General features: G+C 40.7%; 1 protein-coding gene across 4 annotated transcripts in view; it reads right to left on the bottom strand.

The window, feature by feature from the left end:
* Window positions 1-19890, bottom strand: part of PAK1 (p21 (RAC1) activated kinase 1) — a 155416-nt gene that overhangs the window by 68628 nt on the left and 66898 nt on the right. Inside the window, exons 1-2 of one of the 4 annotated variants that reach the window (XM_061204107.1) lie at window positions 13138-13336; window positions 658-868 (exon numbers count right to left, since the gene is read on the bottom strand). In XM_061204107.1, the coding sequence (XP_061060090.1) occupies window positions 658-847 (190 nt within the window). In that variant the 5' untranslated portion in view covers window positions 848-868; window positions 13138-13336. Of the gene's footprint in view, window positions 1-657; window positions 869-13137; window positions 13337-19890 lie in introns of those variants that run through there. The other 3 variants (XM_061204108.1, XM_061204106.1, XM_061204109.1) reach the window with 3 other exon arrangements.

Raw genomic sequence — 19890 nt, 5'->3', positions numbered from 1 at the left:
GTTCGATGCCTGGTCCGGGAAGATCCCACATGCCGCGGAGCAACTAAGCCCGCAAGCGACAACCGCTGAGCCCGGCCACCACTACTGAAGCCTGCGCACCTAGAGCCAGGGCTCTGCCACAAGAGAAGCCACTGCAATGAGAGGCCTGCGAAGCGCAACAAAGAGTAGCCCCCACTCGACACAACTAGAGAAAGCCCGTGCTCAGCAACGAAGACCCAATGCAGCCAAAAATAAATAAAATTTTTCAAAAAAAAGAATCTGGAAAGAAGACATTCCAAATGAAACTAGTTTGGGGGAAAAACCATATCCAAATGAAGACATTTCAATATTTCTTATATTTTGTGAGGTCATAAACAGTTTAAGAACTTAAAAAGTAAGTAAATATGTGGCTTCAGATTGCCCAAAATCTGGCAAGAGCCTAATTATTTTCCTAGAATTTTGGTCAGATATAGTTAATAGAGTATAATAATGGGTCTATTTTCCATTTGACTTCACAGTCATTTCAGGAAAAGAAGATAAGGAATAAGGAAAATATTTAATGAGAAAAAAAGGGATTAAAGGAAAATTAAATCAAGGAAGGGACAAATATTTTATTCAGGTTACAAAAAAAATTTTTTTTAAGTATACAAATGATGAGAAAGAAAGGAAATACTGTACTTTTATCACCAGGTAAGATGGCTCGGTAAAATCGGTCCTTCTTTTTCTTCTCCTCTGGGTTTGGAGGCAGAGGTTTGGAACCGTGGTTTAGGGTTCCAGCATCTTTGCTGCCAGCTCCAATCATAGTGCTGGTATTTCTCATCGGAGGGGCTGGGGGTTTGTCTTGAATGTCTAGGCCGTTATTCGACATTGTCACCACCAGCAGCAGCTACTGGAATCAGAAAGAAGAACATAACTCTTTTATTATTTTTTGAGCAAAAGGAAATATGTGTTGAAAATTTTAAAGGAATCCAAATTTTACAACCCTTCCTCCAGGACCCACCTCAAGCCCTTCCACTGCATACTATGACTACTGCTGTCTTATTCAGTCCACCATACTCAAAGATGTAATACCTACTCTGTGCCAAGCACTGCTGAAAATTCACAAGGTTCTTGCTTTTCTCTTCATTCTCCTATCTAAGGCATTGGAGAGCACAAAAAACCATCATGATGTGATTTAAAAGGCAGAAATTTGGCCCAGCTAAACTGCGTATGAATCCCTGTGCTACTTAACAAGCTTTAGAGAAATTCCTTAACCACTTGGGTTCCATTTAGTCGTTCACATGAAGATTAAATAAAACTGCCAACAGCATTCCACACAGTGAGTTCTCTGCCAAGCTCTAATTTTGTTACCTTAGGAAAATCATTCCTTCTCTGGTAGGAATTGTATCACTATACCAATGGTCAGTAAAGCTGCTGGTTTTGTAAACAGTTTTACTGGAACACAGCCACATCCATTCACTTACACATTGTCTATGGCTTCTTTCACGTTCCAATGGCAATGCTAAGTAGTTGCAACAGGGCTAAAATATTTAGGTTGTTCACAAACCTACAATATTTACTATCTGGTCCTTTACAAGAAAAGTTTGCTGACCCCTGGCCTTTATCATCTCTCCAGTATCTCCTTCCTCTAAAATTTGACCTTGTTCTAAATATATGATGATCAATGCATTAACCATCTTGTCCTATATGGTGCTGAATTTACAGGCAATTTCCAGTGCTTCTGGGAAACAGAAGGAATAAAACTTAAAAGAAAAGGAAAAGAAATCCCTATCACATGGAACCAGTAGTTTTAGTAAAGACAGATGTTATTACCTTAAATAAGTGTGCTTGACAATAGATAAATATGAATATATCCAGAGTTAATAAAGTTTCTCATTATTCTTCCTGCTACCCTGGAAACGATATCTTTAACCATGACTATTTAGAATGTAAGCTCCTTAGAGTCAAACACAACAGTGCTTTTTAGACTGAAGTTTCTAATCATTAAAAAAAAAAAACAGTGTAATAATCACCAAAACTTTTCAGAAATATAGATGTCCTTGTATGACCCTCATAAATTCTGATTTAGTATGGCTGGGTTAAGCCCAAAATTTATAATTTTAAAACTTAGTGATCCCAGTGCCTGCCAGAATTGAATACCACTGCTTTAGAAGTTAATTACTTAAATGCTATGGACAAAATCTATAGGAGTCTTAACATTTTCTAATAAATGCAGAGCTAAATGATCCCTTGCATCCATTTTTTCCCTCAATCCTTTCTCCACATGCCATCAGTGATCTTAAAACACTCATACCTCTACTTAAAACCCTTCAGTGACATCCCAGAATAAAAGCTAAAGTTCCTTAGCTTGCTTTTGAAGGCCCTCCCATTGTTTAACCCATTCCACCATCAGCTTCATTTCCCACCACTACCACTCCCTCTAATTCCCCTTATACTCTAGCCACACCCAACTTCTCCAACTTCTTTAAGTATACTGTAGCTTTCACACTTTCATTCCTTTACACATGCTGTTCCCTCTGCTTAGAATGCCAATTTCCCTATCCTCAAATTCACTCATCCTTCAACTGCTATTTCTTCTATGAAGCCCTTATGAAATGTTCTCACCTTCAAGAAGTTAAGGTCTCCTCCTCCACACTCCAAAGGCAATGGGTATATTTCCAGGTTATCACATTTATTTTTACTATGTTATAATTATCTTCACCAGGAAGAATGTAACCCAAAGATCAGGCACAATTTTGTCACCTTTGTAATCCAAAAGAGCCTAGTATAGTATCTAACTCAACAGTGGATTCAATCAATATTTCTATTAATCAAAAGTTTGACAGAGTTATATACCTTGCCTTTAAGGAATTCAGTACAGACGAAATTTTAAGGTCCTTTGCAATCTGATATTGAACTGCCTCACAAATTAAGTAGTCTCTTACCCTCCTCTTGCCCTACCCCACCCCCACCCCCAATGCTTCTTGTCAGTGATTTCTCCCTCCTCTGACTGATGAAAATCTTACTCATCTTTTAAGATCAAATTTAAACTTCATCTGTTTATATAATTCATCCTGACCTACCTCTGACAAACCAACTGCTCCTTACTTCTCTTTTTGAACAAAAGAAATCAAGTAAGCAAGGACAACCTTGTTAATCTAGAGTAACTCTCTGGGTGGTGTGCTTTTCATCCATTTCTTCCAGTTTCATTTTGCAGATTTGTCTTTGCTTTCCCTCCCAGCCCCAACTCAAGTCCCTCAGCTCCCCCAAAGAGAATTTCTACTGGCCCAGCTCTCAAGAGTACCTTCCCACTCCAGACTGCCAGTTCCAAAATTACACTCCCTGCAGCCACCTGATAGCCTAAGCAGGCCCTTCCTTGCCTCTTAGGTCCTTCAGCCAAAAGCTTCATTGAATATTACTCCTTTTCAGGATGACAGCCCAGGATTGCACCAAGAAAGCCTTCATCAACCTTTCTGATAAGGCTTTTCTCAGTTCTTCCACTGTGTTTGAAGAACTCTAGGTGGTAGATCGCCACTTTCAAAAAAAAATCTAAATTATTAAAACCTAAAATCTGTTGTTGGAATACAATGTTTGAATACTCTGTACCACATTCCAGCCCAGGTCATCTAGCCTGTGCTTGAAAACCTCCAGTGATAGGAAATCCACAGTCTCACAAGTCAGCCTATTCTATCTTTGGTGACCTCATCTAGAGAGTTCTCACTTATATTGTTTTATCTTCTCCCAATGAATTGCAATTATTTGTTTATACATTTGCCTCTCCCTGCACTTCCCTTCCCTGACAGACTTAAGACTATGAACTCCTCAAGAACAAAGTTCAGTCATCACAATCCCCAACACCAGGCCTGGCACAGAACAGGTAATCAGTAAAGATTTGTTGAACAAATGAACAAGCAAATGAATAAATAAAAGAACAACAAATGAACAAACAAACACTACTTCCCTCTATTATTTCTAAATCCTATATGAGGGCTACTCAGCGAAAGTCTATTGCCTCTTCCCAGACAGAACTTCATGTACCTGAAATCATCTCTCAAGACTCCCCCCACCGCCCAAAATCTATTTTCTCAATGCTAAACATTGCCAGTACTTTCAACTATACTCACAGAACACAAGTTTGTGCCTTCTTGAACCCTTCCTTTGAACTTACTTGGACTTAATATTTCTACACTACTTTCCAGCTTCTCTGCAGCCCTCCACCCAGTCCTTTCCTATGGCTTCTCCACAAGTCTTTACTCTCTTTACACTTTATAGATCCACTCAGAGGTCATTTTGCCCATCTATACCTAGCACAATAATTAGCACATTTTAAAACCTACACTATTCTAAACTTCGTTTATAGGAAAACAAGTCCAAAATTTCAATCCTGATAGGAAAAAGAAGAAATTCTTTTTTTTTTTTTAATTTTTATTGGAGTATAGTTGATTTACAATGTTGTGTTAGTTTCAGGTATATAGCAAAGTGAATCAGTTATACATATACATATATCCACTCTTCTTTTTTAGATTCTTTTCCCATATAGGCCATTACAGAGTATTGAGTAGAGTTCCCTGTGCTATACAGCAGGTTCTTATTAGTTATCTATTTTACATATGGTAGTGTGTATGTGTCAGTCCCAATCTCCCAGTTTATCTGTCCCCACCCTTATCCCCTGGTAACCATAAGTTTGTTGTCTACATCTGTGACTCTACTTCTGTTTTGTAAATAAGGTTCATTTGTACCCTTTTTTTTTAGATTCCACATATAAGCGATATATTTGTCTTTCTGTGTCTGACTTACTTCACTCAGTATGACAATCTCTAGGTCCATCCATGTTGCTGCAGATGGCATTATTTTGTTCTTTTTTACAGCTGAGTAATATTCCATTGTATGTATGTACCACATCTTCTTTATCCATTCCTCTGTTGATGGACATTTAGGTTGAGTCCATGTCCAGGTTACTGTAAATAGTGCTGCAACGAACACTGGGGTGCATGTATCTTTTTTTGAATTACAGTGTTCTCTGGATGCCCAGGAGTAGGATTGCTGGGTCATATGGTAGTTCTATTTTTAGTTTTTTTAAGGAACCTCCATACTGTTCTCCATAGTGTCTGTACCAATTTACATTCCCACCAACAGTGTAGGAAGGTTCCCTTTTCTCCACACTCTCTCCGGCATTTATTGTTTGTAGATTTTTTGATGATGGCCATTCTGACCGGTGTGATGTTACCTCATTGTAGTTTTGATTTGCAAGAAATACACTCAGCTCTTGAATAACATGACCAAATATATATTAAATCTTCTAGCAATCTCTGCAGGTCAAAGATTTGGAAGGATGAGAAGCCAACGTCTTCTGACAAGCTGCAGAATAAAGCTAAGCCCGAGGCCAACATTTAGAATGATAGTTCAAATGGCACCCCTTTATCTATCCTAGATGATAAACTGATATAACACACAGAGAGAAAGACAGATTGACCATGTGTTACCAATGCCCCAGAGGCTCAGGGAGCCTAATAATTTATAAGCAACTAATTATACTGAAGTACTAATTATTAATCAACTGAATGACTCTATAATAAATGTAGGATCACTGTGAGGTTTCAAAAGGGCCATTGGCAGTGCGACATAGTAAAAAGATGAATGGAGTTAAAATCAGACAAGTTTAAGTCCTGGCTCTGTTATTTACTAGCTATAGTCCGAATAGAGTTCTCTTCACCTATGAGCTGCAAACTGTTGTTTCCTCCTGAGCAGTCAGTCTCTAGACAGACACTGGTCAAGAGGCAACCAAGGAGGGGAAGTGATTTATGTTTCTTTTTCTATAAAAAGCATAAAGATACAGTGCTAGAGTAGAAAAAAGGGAAAGAAAACACTTTTCAAGTAGCCACTATGTACAAGGTACTTTACATACTGAACAAAACCGGTCAGGGATTCAGGGGAGTATGTTCACCAACAACTACTTCTTTCTACTTTACCACATCTGGATTCCATAGCCACGAGTATAAATCACAGCCAAGATAATCAAAGATTTTAAGATACACATAACATCAAAGCCAGAAGCAACCTTAGAGGTCATCTAATCTGACCCCCTCACGTAACAGGAATACGGAGGTCCAAAAAGCAGAAAGAAATTGCCAAAGATCACACAGAAATTTAAAGGTGGGGATTGGAACTCAAGTCTTCCGATTCTCTGCCAAAGGATTTTCCAACTATACTTGAGGTAATCCTCACCCGGCTGTACCTATTCTGACCTAAACTATGCTACTTCTGATTTACATTTAGATCCATCAAATCTAGCCAATGGCAAATATAGAAATATATAAACATGTTTGGGCTGGACTTAAGATTGATATTTACTAAATGTCTGCCACGAGCTAAGCAACAGAGAAGATAAATAATTTCTTGGTCCTCAAATCAGCCATGTGAAAGTTATGTACACCTTTTACTGAAGTTGCAGGTTCTTCATTCAAGTACAATTCAAATAAATAATTTTTAATGAGTACTTACTTGTAAGGTGCTATGCCAGAAACCAGGGATATAGAGATAAATAAATGAATATGTTCCCAACTCTAGAGGTTCTCACGGTCTAGTAAGCAAGATAGACAGGACCTAGAAAACCACAATGTCAGGCCAATTGTGAACAGTGCTGTAGAACAGTACAAGCAGTAAAATGTCAGAAGAAACAGAAAGGAAAGACTATATTAAACTGAGGTCATCAGTGAGGCTTCACAGAAGAAGTGGTGTTAAGAGTAGGGGCTTAGGAGAATTCCCTGGTGATCCAGTGGTTAGGACTCCACACTTCCACTGCAGGGGGCATGGGTTCCATCCCTGGGGAAACTAAGATCCCACATGCTGCGCAGTGCAGCCAAAAAAAAAAAGGAGTAGGGGCTTAAAGAATAAATAGGTCAGACTAGTGGTCTTTGACTCTGGACTATTAGAATTCCCTAGGAGCTTTTTAAAACACCAGATGAAGTACTTAAGAGAGGAAGTATACTAATATCTGCAATTTACTTTGAAATGCATTTTTAAAAAGATACATTAATGGATGAACATAGGGATGTGATATAATATACATGTCAATATATAATATATAATGGATGTGATAAAGCAAGTTAACATGAAAATGTTAATGGTAGAAGAATCTACATGGTGATTACACAGGTATTCACTATAAAATTCTTTGAACTTTGCTGTATGTTTCAGATTTTCCTAATTAAAAAGCAGGGGCGGCGGGGGTGGGGGGGGGAAATACCACTGCTTTAACTCTGATTTTAATTGGTCTGGGACAGGCCCAGGCATTGGTATATTACCTTGACCAAGGAAAACAGACAATAAAATGAATGATTTTGACAGAGAACGATGACAGCAAATATATCCCAGACCATAGGAATAACATGTGTGAGAGTACAATGTGGTAGAACGCAACATGAAGGTGAAAAAGTAGGACACAGCAATCACAGAGGACCTTTCATTTTCTGCAACACATACAGCGCTAGTCAGAAAAATGGTCCTTTCTAAGCAGTTCTAGATCTGTACAATGAATGTCCCACGTTAAAAATAAAAGATGACGCTGTTGATTTAAAAAGGCTGAGGGATGACAATGAGAAAAGAAGTGTTGCCTGGAGGAGGGGACCAGCTGCTATCCATCTGCACTGACGACTCTGTGGTGCCTTGATCTCACACAATGGGACTTGGAGTTTAGTTCTCTAAATTGCCTAACAAAGTTGCTAAAATTCTTTTAAAAGTATCCCCATTGAACCTCCTGGACTAACCGTCTTTACAAATAGGGTTTCAGCCATCACCTGAGGCTGATATTTTAATAACCACTAACATTAATGGAGTTTACAAGAAAACTTGGAAATCTATTTGGTTGGCATTATTTTTCTCATTCATTCATGTAAATATTTATTCATCACCTACTGTTTGCCAGACTGTGTTAGGTGCTGGGGATAAAAGAGTGAACAAATCAGAAGAAGCAAAATCTCAGAGATGCTGCCAGCCACCCAGGGTCACACAGCTAGTGGAGAGCAGAGGCAGGAACCTGAAATGAAGTCTGTGTGACTGCAGAATCACCTCTCTTTCCACTACACCATACCTCCCTGTTCACTCCAGAGGCAAAGGAATTGGACTAGATGACCTTTAATATTACCTCAGGCCATTATTTAAATGAAGATGGGGAAGGAAAAAAGAAATAAAACCTATCTCATGTATTAATCACATTTCTCAGTTCCAACAACTCAGAGCTGCTAAGACTGGCATGATCAACACTCCACCCAAGACTGGGGAGTACTGCATGCCCTTGACACCTGGTTATGAGAATCTGATCTTTAATTAAATTGTGCCAGGAGGTTTTCTTTGGCAGAAGCCTGGAATGCTATAGTCTTGAATTTGCTGAGGGATGTCCTTCTGACAAGTCAAAGACATTCCCGCTATGCAGCCTCCAGCCACTCGCACTGGTTTAGCAACAAGAAAGCAACTGCTGAGGTAGCAGGGAGGAAAACTGGAAGCTCTTTCTGAGCTGTTAGGAAAGCTACTTTAATTTTTGACCCTCAGTTTCCTCTTTTTTAAAATACAAATAGGATTGTCTATTTTACAGAGCTATCATGAGAATTGAAAAGCATATATAAAAGCCCCTAGCATGCTGCCTGACACAAAATAGACGTTCAAAAAACACCTGTTCTCATCCCCCACTCATCTATCCAGTTTCATCTCTTCTATCTCTAAACTTGTCATTCCAACCCAATCTGCATTCAGGCTACTGCCTTTGCCCACACTGTTCTCTCTGCCTAAAATGTCCCAACTTGTCTGCCAAGAAAACTCCTACTCATTCTTCAAGACCCGGCTTGATTCACTTCCTCTACAAAACCTTCACACAGCCCTCCTATTTCTACCTTGCCCCAAATTTAATAGCATTTTATACGTAATTCTATGCAGCAGGTTCCATATTTCATGATATCAACCTCACCAGACCATGAACAAGTCAAGGGACAAAACTAAGTCTGATTAATGTCTATGTCCCCAAGTCCCACCCAGCACAGACCTGGCACAACTAGGTAATTAGTAACGGTTCACTGACTAAAAGGCAGCCTGGTTTAGAGAAGAAAAACACAGGAGTATCTTGAAAAATCAGCTAGTTCCAAATCTTTATTTCATAGTTCTAACATGAAACCCATAGGGGTATGCAACTTAGCTAAGATCACTACAATTGGAGAAGTATGAGAGCCAGCAAAGTGAAATGGAAAAGGCAGAGAGATTTGGAGTCAGAGACTTAAATTAACTTATGCTGACCCTATACCTTCACCCTCTCCTCCCCCTACCAATAATACTACACATCTTCCTCACCCCTATCACCCCTGCAGATAGTCACTAGAGTGACTCACAGAAATCAGCACCAAATGTCTTATAATCCTCCTCCTACCATCTTTGGAAATTCCTGACCTGTATTCCCCGTTGAGCTATTCCCAATAGTTAAGGGAAAAATTCAAATTTAAGCTTCAAACCTCCAGCCCTCCCCACGGATGGCCTGCACTGAGAAAATAATCACTAAAACCTGAGGCTCATACAATCTGAGAGCTGAAGGAACCAATAAGGTGATCTAGTTTAACCTCCCAAGAAACACTGGAATCTATTCTGCTGTCTCCTAGATGGATGATCTTCCAGTCAATCTGCCTGAACATATCCTATGATTTCCCACACTGCCACATGCTGCCTCAAAGGAACATATTCTCTTGGAAGTATTAGGAACAACAGAATGAAAATAGACTGCCCTCTCTCCTTTAAAAGAGAATCACGACTAATTTAATCAAGCTTCCAGTGTCCATTTACTTCAGACAGCCTTGACCACCCAAACTCTCATACCCAACCTTTTCTGTATGTCCTCTAATCTGACCAAATTCCTCAACCCTTTCCTGACTCTGGATCCCTCCCACTGTTTCCTCTGGAACTTCCCGTTTGTCATGGGCTCATTCCCCTTGCCTCTTTGCCTTAAAAGAAATTTGGTTATCTCCTGAGAAAGAGACTTCTCTAGCAGCCCTCTCAACTGAAGGCTGTTTTCTCTCTTACACCCAACCTATCAGTGTGGTCCTTAATTTTCAGTGCCATTTCCAAACCACTCCTTTTTCTTCCTCTTGTAAAACCTCTATTCCTTTGAGTAGCCTCCACTGGCTGCTATCACACTCCCTTGCTGCCTAATACCTACTTCCTGGACACTCCACTCAAAGGTCCCTAGATCAGTGTTCTTCTGTACCCTTCCAGTTATCATTCTAGGTGATTCAACAGCCACAATGATGACCCTTCCAACACTCTGGCTATTTCATTTGCTGACCTATAGTCCAAGTTAACCAATACTCCCATGATCACACCCTGGACCTTATCCTCAAAATGTTCATTGACTCCAATATCTAGAGAGAATCATATATACCCCAAACACAACCTCCTATCCATGTAGCTCACTTGTTCAAGAACTTCCACTACAATTCCCAGACTTTATTTTGAGCTCCAATCCACTATCGGTTAGTCCCCACTACCGTCACTTCCTTTTTTCCCTAAACATAGTCCAACAAAATCACTTAAACATCAAAAACCATCAACCCTCTAAAATTCAACAACAAAAAAACCAAACAACCTAATTCAAATATGGGCTAAGGATTTGGATAGACATTTCTCCAAAGAAGATACATGAATGGACAATAAGCACATAAAAAGATGCTCAACATCACTAATATTTAGGGAAATGCAAGCCAAAACTACGAGACACCACCTTATACCCTTAGGATGGTTACTATAAAAAAAAACCAGAAAACAACAAGTGTTGGTGAGGATGTGGAGAAACTGGAACCCTTATGAATTACTGGTAGAAATATAAGATGGTACAGCCACTAAGGAAAACAGTAGAGCAAACAGTTCCTCAAAAAATTAAAAATATTACAGAATTACCATATGATTCAGCAGTTCTACTTCTGGGGTATATACCCCAAAATATTGAAAGCAGGGTCTGTAAGAGCTATCTGTACACCCATGCTCATAACAGTATGAACAATAGTTAAACTATTGGCTCATTGGCTAAGGGAGGGGGTGAATGAGAGGCCCAGTTGATGCTCATTTGAGGCAAGGTAAATCTGATAAAAAACAAAAACAAGAACAATCAACCCCCTTGCCTCCTCTCCCTTCCCAAATTCAATTGGCAAAATCCCAGCTTTGGGATGGTTGAGCTCAACTCACTCCAACTGTCTCTATACTGAAAGAGCTGAGTATCCTACAGAACATTACCTGGTTGACTGCTTTAGCTTGAAAATTATGAGGCTCTCCCTACTTATGATTACCTTGCCTCAAATGAGCATCAACTGGGCTTCTCATTCACCCCTTCCCTTAGCCAATGAGCCAACTTTCAATGAGAAAACAGAAATCTTTGCAGAAGAACTCTATCTTCCCACTCCTAAATCTGTATGTTTCCCTGCACTGTACCACCCAGTTACAATGAAGGAGGTGACCCTTCTCCCATCAAAAGCCATCCTCTCATTCTCTCTTCTCTCTCTACTCCTTTGCTTGTACTCCCTCCTCTCACCTGGAATGATCTCCTCCTTCAGCAGCTACATTAATCAATCAATCAATCTCTCTCTCTCTCTCTCTCTCTCTCTCACACACACACACACACACACACACACACACACATTCAGTCATTCCACAAACACTTATTTAGCATCTACAGTGTACCAATACTACTCTAGCTGAACAGGACAAAGTCCCTGTGTTCATGGACTTTACGGATTAGTAAGAGAAGCAAAGAAATAAGCAAATAAATATACAATGTCAAGTCCATAATAAAAATTAAAGAGTAGTTCGTGTGAATATGAAGGGACAGGGATGGGGATGGTACATAAGATAGTGATCAGGAAAAATTTGCTATGGAGGGGAAAGGTTTAGAAAGGCAAAGCATGAGAGGAAAGGGATTAGAAAGGGGAGCAGTAAGAAGGGAGAAAGTGGGGATGGGAGAAAAGGTGGGTAGGGGGCAGAACAGGAAAAATGATCAGGAGTAGGAAGTAGAAAGAAAAGTGGGGAGAAGATGATAAGGAGGTAGAGTCACAGAAAAACTGGGGGGAGGAAAGCAGTCCAAAATAATCAAGGTAGGTTAGTATCAGGCCTGACATGTGTTTCTTGGTTTCAGATGATCAAAAAGGAAAGAATTATAGTGATTAAGACATTACACAGCCTCAAGGTCTGTCATTAGCTTGACAGAGTAAGGAGGAAGCTCCAGAGAAGAAGCCAAGTTTAAAGCAGCTTTATGCCCAAGTATCAAACAATTGGCCAGTTTGGAGAAAAACCATTAATATACCTTGATCTGCTTCTTCCCAACCCCATCTCCCTACACCCAATATACCTATACTCAACACTAAAATAATCAGCATTCTCAACCTCTGTCTCGTCCATGAAGTCACTGGGTCCTGAGCAGCCCAGTAAGATGCCATTCAAAAGACTGGCTGGAAGACAGGGTACCAAGGTCTGTTTCCCAAGTTTGCCTCCAAGGTCTGTTTCCCAAGTTTGCCTATCTCCTACAGTGTTGAGGGGGACATTTCTGCAGTCCATTCTAGGGCTTTTACCAACTCACCTGTCCAAAAGGCAGTTTGACAGCCTGAAAATGCCAGAGTCACAAACAAAATGTCAAGCCCTTCATTGCACAGATAAGGAAACTGAGGCCCCACAGAGGCTACCTGAACAGGACCAGCCCCCCCAACCCACCCCAGGTCTCCTATCTCTCAGTTTACTCCACCTCTTAACAAGTCATTTATAATACAATGCCCCTCCCCAGCACCCAAGAGAAAAGCCCCCATGGTCCCAGCAGGCCAGCCGCTAATCCAAGGCTGAGGAAAGCATCACCCTAGCCGCCAAGCAGAAGGGTGCTTGCAAAGGGGCAAAGGCTCCTGAGGCAGAGCAAGTTCCCCAAAAACCAGCTTCCCCTTCACACCCTTCCCTAGCCAGAGCTCTGATTCCAGTGCTGGCCTAGGCCTGGGTGGGCTTATCTGGGGGTTCCACCCTAAACCCCTTCTCTCACTTAGGGTCTCTTAAAGGAAGAGACCCTAAATCTACCGGACCCGCGTCACCACTCCCCGGAAGCCAGCAGAGACGTCCCCCCCGCCCCCCGCCCCAGCACCGCGCAGCTGAGCGCGCCCCAGGGTGGGCAAGCATTACCTGGTGGCGGGAGATGGCCCCGGCATCTCTGCCTACGGTTTTTGTAGCAGAGCCGCACCTCCCTCACGCCTGGCCGGCCGCGCAGCACCCTGGGCTCCCAGGTGGCTCTACTTGGCTGGGGCCGGGCTCCCAGCAGCTCGGCCGCCCCAGCTCTGGCTCCGGGGCGCAGCACGCTCCCGCCCTCGCAGGGCGCAGCGAAAGCTCTGCTCCAGGGTTGGCGAAGCAGAAGGGGCGGGGAAATAAGGGAGGGAAGGAGGCGGGAGAAAACCGCGCTTCTCCTTTCCGCAAAGAGGCTCTGAGGGAAGGCGGGGAGACTGCTACCTTGCCACCCTCTCAGCTATTCTCCCCAACCTAGTCTTCAGCAGGGGGTAATTTCTCAGTGAATCCAGGCTTTCCAGGGACTGTCAGAGCTTCCTGGGTGGGCCCCAGAGTCAAGGAAGAGAACCAGAGCTCCCCTGTGCCTTAGTTTCTGCAGCTGGGTCTGGACTCCAGGACAGCTCAAATCAAACCTAGCATTCTATCAGATTAGGCTTCAAGGAATGAAATGCACCCACCCACCGCCTCCAACAAAGGTGTCAGGTTCTAATTCTAATGCCCTAGGGAAAACACTGGGCGGATGCTTATAGCTGCTTCTAAGCAAAGAAAGCTCAACAGCACCTACCATTTGTAGCTACCAGCTGCACAGCAGGTACCTGTGTACCAAGTACTTTACAAAATCTTATGTCTATCTCACCACAACCTTATGAAGTAGACACACTACCAATTCACATGTGTCAAAACTGAGTTCCAGGAAGAATATGGTTTTGTACAATCAGTATTTCTTAAACACATATTGTGAATCAGGCATTGTAAAGGGCCCTGAGCAGAACAATACAGAATATTTACCAACACTGGCCCAGACTCCCTAAGTGCTAGTAGTGCCCCCCGATAATTGAAACAATAAAAAAACACCTTCACACATTTCCAAATGCTCCGTAGGACGTAAAATTACCTCGTCAACTACCCCTCTATGCCTTGCTCTTGAGAGAGATGTCAGGAGTCAGATTATGCAGGGTCTCTTGTGGGTCATAACTAGGAGTCTGGGTTTTGTTCTAGGTTTTAGCAATCGGAAAGCTTTGGAAGGTTTTAAGCAGAATGACAAGGTCTAATCTATATTTTTTAAAAATCACTGATTGCTGAATGGAGAACAGAGGGGAGAGTTATGGAAATAAGAAGACAAGTCAGTAGATTCTTTCAGAACTCCAGGCAAAAGAAGACAGTAATGATTCAGAATAACATATTGGAAGAAGAAATGAGAAGAAACAAGAATATTCTAAACATACAGCTTGGAAGAAGCAGCAGCCGAACTCGGTAAAAGACAGGATGTGATGAGTGAGAGAGGGCAGTGACTTCCCCAAGACCACACAGCTGGTAAATGGCTGAGTCATTCCAACTTTGGTCTGACTCCTAAGCCTATGCTTTATTTCTCTCTGCCATGTCAGTCATCTTTGTATTGACTACCATATCCCTCTCCCTACAGCCTGGCAAAGAGCAGGTAACCAGCATTATGTCTGATCAATAATTTAAGTGTGCTAGAGAGAAATTTTCCCTGACAGATGTCTACACCTCCATTTGATATGCCCAAAGTAATCTAATTGCGGAAGGATGTAGAGGAAGAACTCCAGTAGGACAGAAAGAGCTCTTCTGTTTTTTTCACCTTTCCCAGACCCTGAGTACTTGTGCTATTCCAACTATCAAAGTCTCAAATTTGGTAGAGGAGACAAGAAATTTCTTGAAGACCCCCTTGCCCACACAGAGAATCGGTCAGTAATACAGACTGGAGGGATCTGCTGCACTACGAGAACTCAGCTTCAAAGTAGTTTTAGGATGTTCTTTTGGGCCCACACCCTTGTCCTTCAACTTATGAATGAGAGGAGAACCAAAAAGAGTCCGCAGTCTTGGACATAGTTTTTCAAAGTAATCATCAATAATCATAACATCTGATCTTACGCAACTTCCCATCCCATGCAGCATTTGCTCTTACAGATAGGCTCTGCTGGAATATGCAGGAACAGAAAGCTCATCTGCAACGAGCACTATGAGACAGTGCTTCCTAATATTCAGCCAGGTGCCTCTCTGTGAACTTCCAATTCTGGCTACTAGAGCACTCAGAAAACATCCTTCAACGCCAAATCATATTAAAGGCTTTCAGATATGTGTATATGGTGATCTATCAAGGCCATGCACATTTTCTCTTCTCCAGAATAAACACACTCAGTTCTTTTAATCATTTGTTCATTCAATAACTGTTTAAGCATCTTGTACAAGCCACCAGAGACATACACACCATCGAACAGGACCACACCTTCAAGAAGTTTATGGTTTGAGTATGGTGGTTTTTAACTCGCCCTGTGTATCAATATTACCAGGGAAGCTTTAAAAATATATACTGAAGTCCTAGCAGAGATTCTGACTCAAGTGGTCTGGGATGTAGCCTAGGCAACGTATCTGATCAATATAACTATAGCTACATATAGATATCTATCAGAGGACTAACACTACCCAATTTCAAGACTTACTATAAAGCTACAGTGATAAAGGTGGTGTGTTATTGGTGAAAGGACAGACAAATATATCAGTGGAACAGAATAGAGACCCTAAATAGACATACACAAATACGGTCAACTGATACTTGACAAATGAGCAAAGGAAATTCAATGGAGAAAGAACAGTCTCTTCAATGAATGGTGCGAGAACAACTTGACCTCCACCTGCAAAAAAATTTAGACACGGACTTCACACTTTTAACAAAAATTAGCTCAAAATGTATCCACAGACCTTAATGTAAAATGCAAAACTATAAAATGACTAGAAGATAACAAAAGAGAAAACCTAGATGACCTTAGATTGGGTGATGGCTTTTTAGACACAACAACAAAACCACAATCCATAAAAGAAAAGGTTGATAACTTGGACTTATTTAAAAATTAAAACTTCTGTTCTGCCAAAGACAGTATTAAGAGAATGAAAAGACAAGTCATAGACTTGGGAAAATATTACCAAAACACACATCTGATAAAGGACTTATATTCCAAATATACAAAGAACTCTTAAAACTCAACAATAAGAAAACAAACAACCCAATCAAAAAATGGACAAAAAAATCTGGACAGACACCACACCAAAGAAGATATAGTGATGGCAAATAAGCACATGAAAAGATAATCAACATCATATGTCATTAGGGACTTGCAAATTAAAACACAACAAAATACCACTACTTACCTATTAGAACGGCTAAAACCCCAAAGAGTGATAACACCAAATGTTGGAGAGGATGTGCAGCAACAAGAATTCTCATTCACTACTGAGGGAATGCAAAATAGTACAGCCACTTTGAGAGACAGTTTGGCAGTTTCTTATAAAGCTGAATATAGGCTTACCATACAATCTAGCAATTGCACTCCTAGGTATTTATCCAAATGAGTTGAAAAACCTGTCCACAAATATTTATTGCAGCCGTGCTCACAATTGCCAAAATTCAGAAGTAACCAAGATATTCTTCAATAGATGAATGGATAGACAAGCATCCATACAATGCGTATTATTCAGCAATAAAAGAAATGAACTATCAAGCCATGAACACCTAGAAGAACCCCAAATGTATACTGCTAAGTGAAAAAAGCTAGTCTGAAAAGGCTGACTCCAATTATATAATATTCAGGAAAAGGAAAAACTATAGAAGCAGCAAAAAGATCAGTGGTTGCCAGGGGCTAAGAAAGTGGGGGCAGGGATGAACAGGTGAAACATAGGGCTTTTTTTTTTTTTTTTTGACTGTGCAGCGCAGCATGCGGGATCTTATTTCCCCAACCAGGGATGGAACCCATGTCCCCTGCAGTGGAAGCTCGGAGTCGTAACCACTGGACTGCCAGGGAAGTCCCCACAGGGCATTTTTAAGGTGGTAAAGCTATTCTGTATGATACTATAATGGTGGATACCTGATATGATGCATTTGTTAAAACCCATAGAAATATACAACACAAAGAGCTTTAGTTAATAATAATGTATCAATACTGATTCATCAATTGTACCCACTGATACAAGATGTTAATAGAGGAAGTGCTGGGAGGAGTGGGAGAGATGGAGTACACGGGAGGTCTTTGTACTTCCTGGTCAATTTTTCTATAAGCCTAAAACTGCTCGAAAAATAAAGTCTATTAAAATAAAATAAAAAATAAAGGGCAAGTATCAAACAAACAAAAAAAGACATATAAGATAAACGTTATTTTCTTTTTCATTAGATTCATTAGACCTAAAATTACTCTGTCAAATTATTGTAAAAGTTTCTAAACTCTCTCAATTTCTATGCTTACCTCATTGCAGACTGGGAACAGTTCAAACTCTACTTTGAGTGATCTGGGCACATTTTACTAAACACAGTCCTGTTTGCAATGACCCTGGTGCAACTAGGGCACCTTCCACTAAACACAGTACTGTTTGCAATGACCCTCTTACTGCCTGGTACCCTATGGGAAAGGTGATAGTCTAAGTGCAGTCTATCCCCTATAGAACGTAGTTGGACTATCACCTCCATTAACTATACTTTGTACTTCCAATAATTCAGTCTGAAGCTGCACTAGCTTTTTAGTCACTGCAGTGCCTTTGGCTGACACTGGCCTTAGGCAGCCAAAACCACAATTTTCATAAGAATAGCATCAGGCTAGGTCTCCTTTAGGCTCCCCATATTTTGCCATTTCTTTGAGACTTAAAATATTGAACTTCACTGCCATCCACTTTAAATTTCATCTTTTTTGGCTTCAACCCACCTTTTCAAGCTCACTCGCTCTCTCGCTCGCTCATTCTCTCTCTCTGTCTCTCTCTCTCTCTGTGCCATCTAGCATAGTAGTTTTTCCTTCCAGTCTTTATCACCTGCAAATCTAGTAAGTATTCTATCTCTTCAAACATTTATCAAACATCTACCATGTACCCTTGCCTGTACTTGGTTACAGGGATTAAAGATGACCTAGAAATGGCCTATGACTCCAGGAATCACCACTAATAAGGGAGAGTGGCATACATAAAACTGTAAAAGATACTGCACTAGAAAACTGAATGAACAAAATAAACAGGATAAGATGGAAGAAACTACAAAACATGTATCATATAGTATAAGGCAGGACCACTAATGTCTTTAGCAAGGAAGATCAAATTCAGGTATCTTCTATTCTAGATTTCAGTTCTCAAAAACCAGATGCTGGTTTGGTTATAGAATGCAGACCAGCCAGCTCACATGCTGTCTCTTTCAATGGTGGGTACCGCTATAGGAAGCTTGGCTAACCATGGCTTCCTCTGATGAAATACAAGACTCATGAAATTGAGGTATATTAATAAGAAGCCAGCATTTTATTTATTACTGAGGGCTAGTAAATTATAATCAAGGAAGAAACTATTAGCTAAAGAAATGAAAAAGCAGAATCAAATGAGGTAGAAGGAACTTTAAAAGACTAAACTACATAGTCAAAGAAAGAAATAAAATCCTACATATATCAAATAACAGGCCCAAGTTTACACAACAAGTTAGCAGTTAACTTGTTTTAAGTGCAATTACTCCTTGCATTTATATAGTCCTTTGGTTTTCCAAAGTAAATAATTCACAAACTATTCATTCAACCCATGGATCTTGACCAGTGATGTTTTTTCTATGTAGTCATCTTAGCCTAATCAGGCCCTTTCAGGTCATTCAGCTGACTTCTACAAGCATATGAGTTTGCAACCACTGTTAACACTATATAAAGGCTAATGATCAGTAATAATTAGCAAATTTTGTTTAGACATTACAGGTTTCAACTGATAGTGGCTATAGGATTTGAAAATGATTGTTTTTATTTGATTCTTGTGCAACCACAAATAATTTAAGACCAATACATTTACTGATTGAGAATTACAACTTCTGATATTACCAGTTAAATGTAGGAGGAAGTGGGGACTTCCCTGGTGGTGCAGTGGTTACGAATCTGTCTACCAATGCAAGGGACACAGGTCCGAGCCCTGGTCCGGGAAGATCCCACATGCCGCAGAGCAACTAAGCCCGTGCGCCACAGCTACTGAGCGTGAGCTCTAGAGCCTGCAAGCCACAACTACTGAGTCCGTGCACCACAACTACTGAAGCCCGCATGCCTAGAGCCTGTGCTCCGCAACAAGAGAAGCCACTGCAATGAGAAGCCCACACACCCCAACGAAGAGTAGCCCCTGCTCACCGCAACTAGAGAAAGCCTGCACGCAGCAACGAAGACCCAACACAGCCAAAATAAAAAATAATAATTTAAAAAAATAAAGTCTTTAAAAAAAATGTAGGAGGAAGTCAGTCAACAATGATGATTTTGGTTCTATTAAAATAGTCATCTAATATACCATTCTTTTTTTTTTTTTTTTTTAAACATCTTTATTGAAGTATAATTGCTTTACAATGGTGTGCTAGCTTCTGCTTTACAACAAAGTGAATCAGTTACACATATACATATGTTGCCATATCTCTTCCCTCTTGCATCTCCCTCCCTCCCACCCTCCCTATCCCACCCCTCTAGGTGGTCACAAAGCACCGAGCTGATCTCCCTGTGCTATGCGGCTGCTTCCCACTAGTTATCTATTTTACATTTGGTAGTGTATATATGTCCATGACACTCTCTCACCCTGTCACATCTCACCCCTCCCCCTCCCCATATCCTCAAGTCCATTCTCTAGTAGGTCTGTGTCTTTATTCCCATCTTGCCACTA

The sequence above is a fragment of the Eubalaena glacialis genome, chromosome 10 (genome assembly GCF_028564815.1).
Source record: "Eubalaena glacialis isolate mEubGla1 chromosome 10, mEubGla1.1.hap2.+ XY, whole genome shotgun sequence".
NCBI lineage: Eukaryota > Metazoa > Chordata > Mammalia > Artiodactyla > Balaenidae > Eubalaena > Eubalaena glacialis.
Note: the sequence above shows the minus strand (reverse complement) of the source record. Positions and strands in the feature narration are given on the sequence as shown.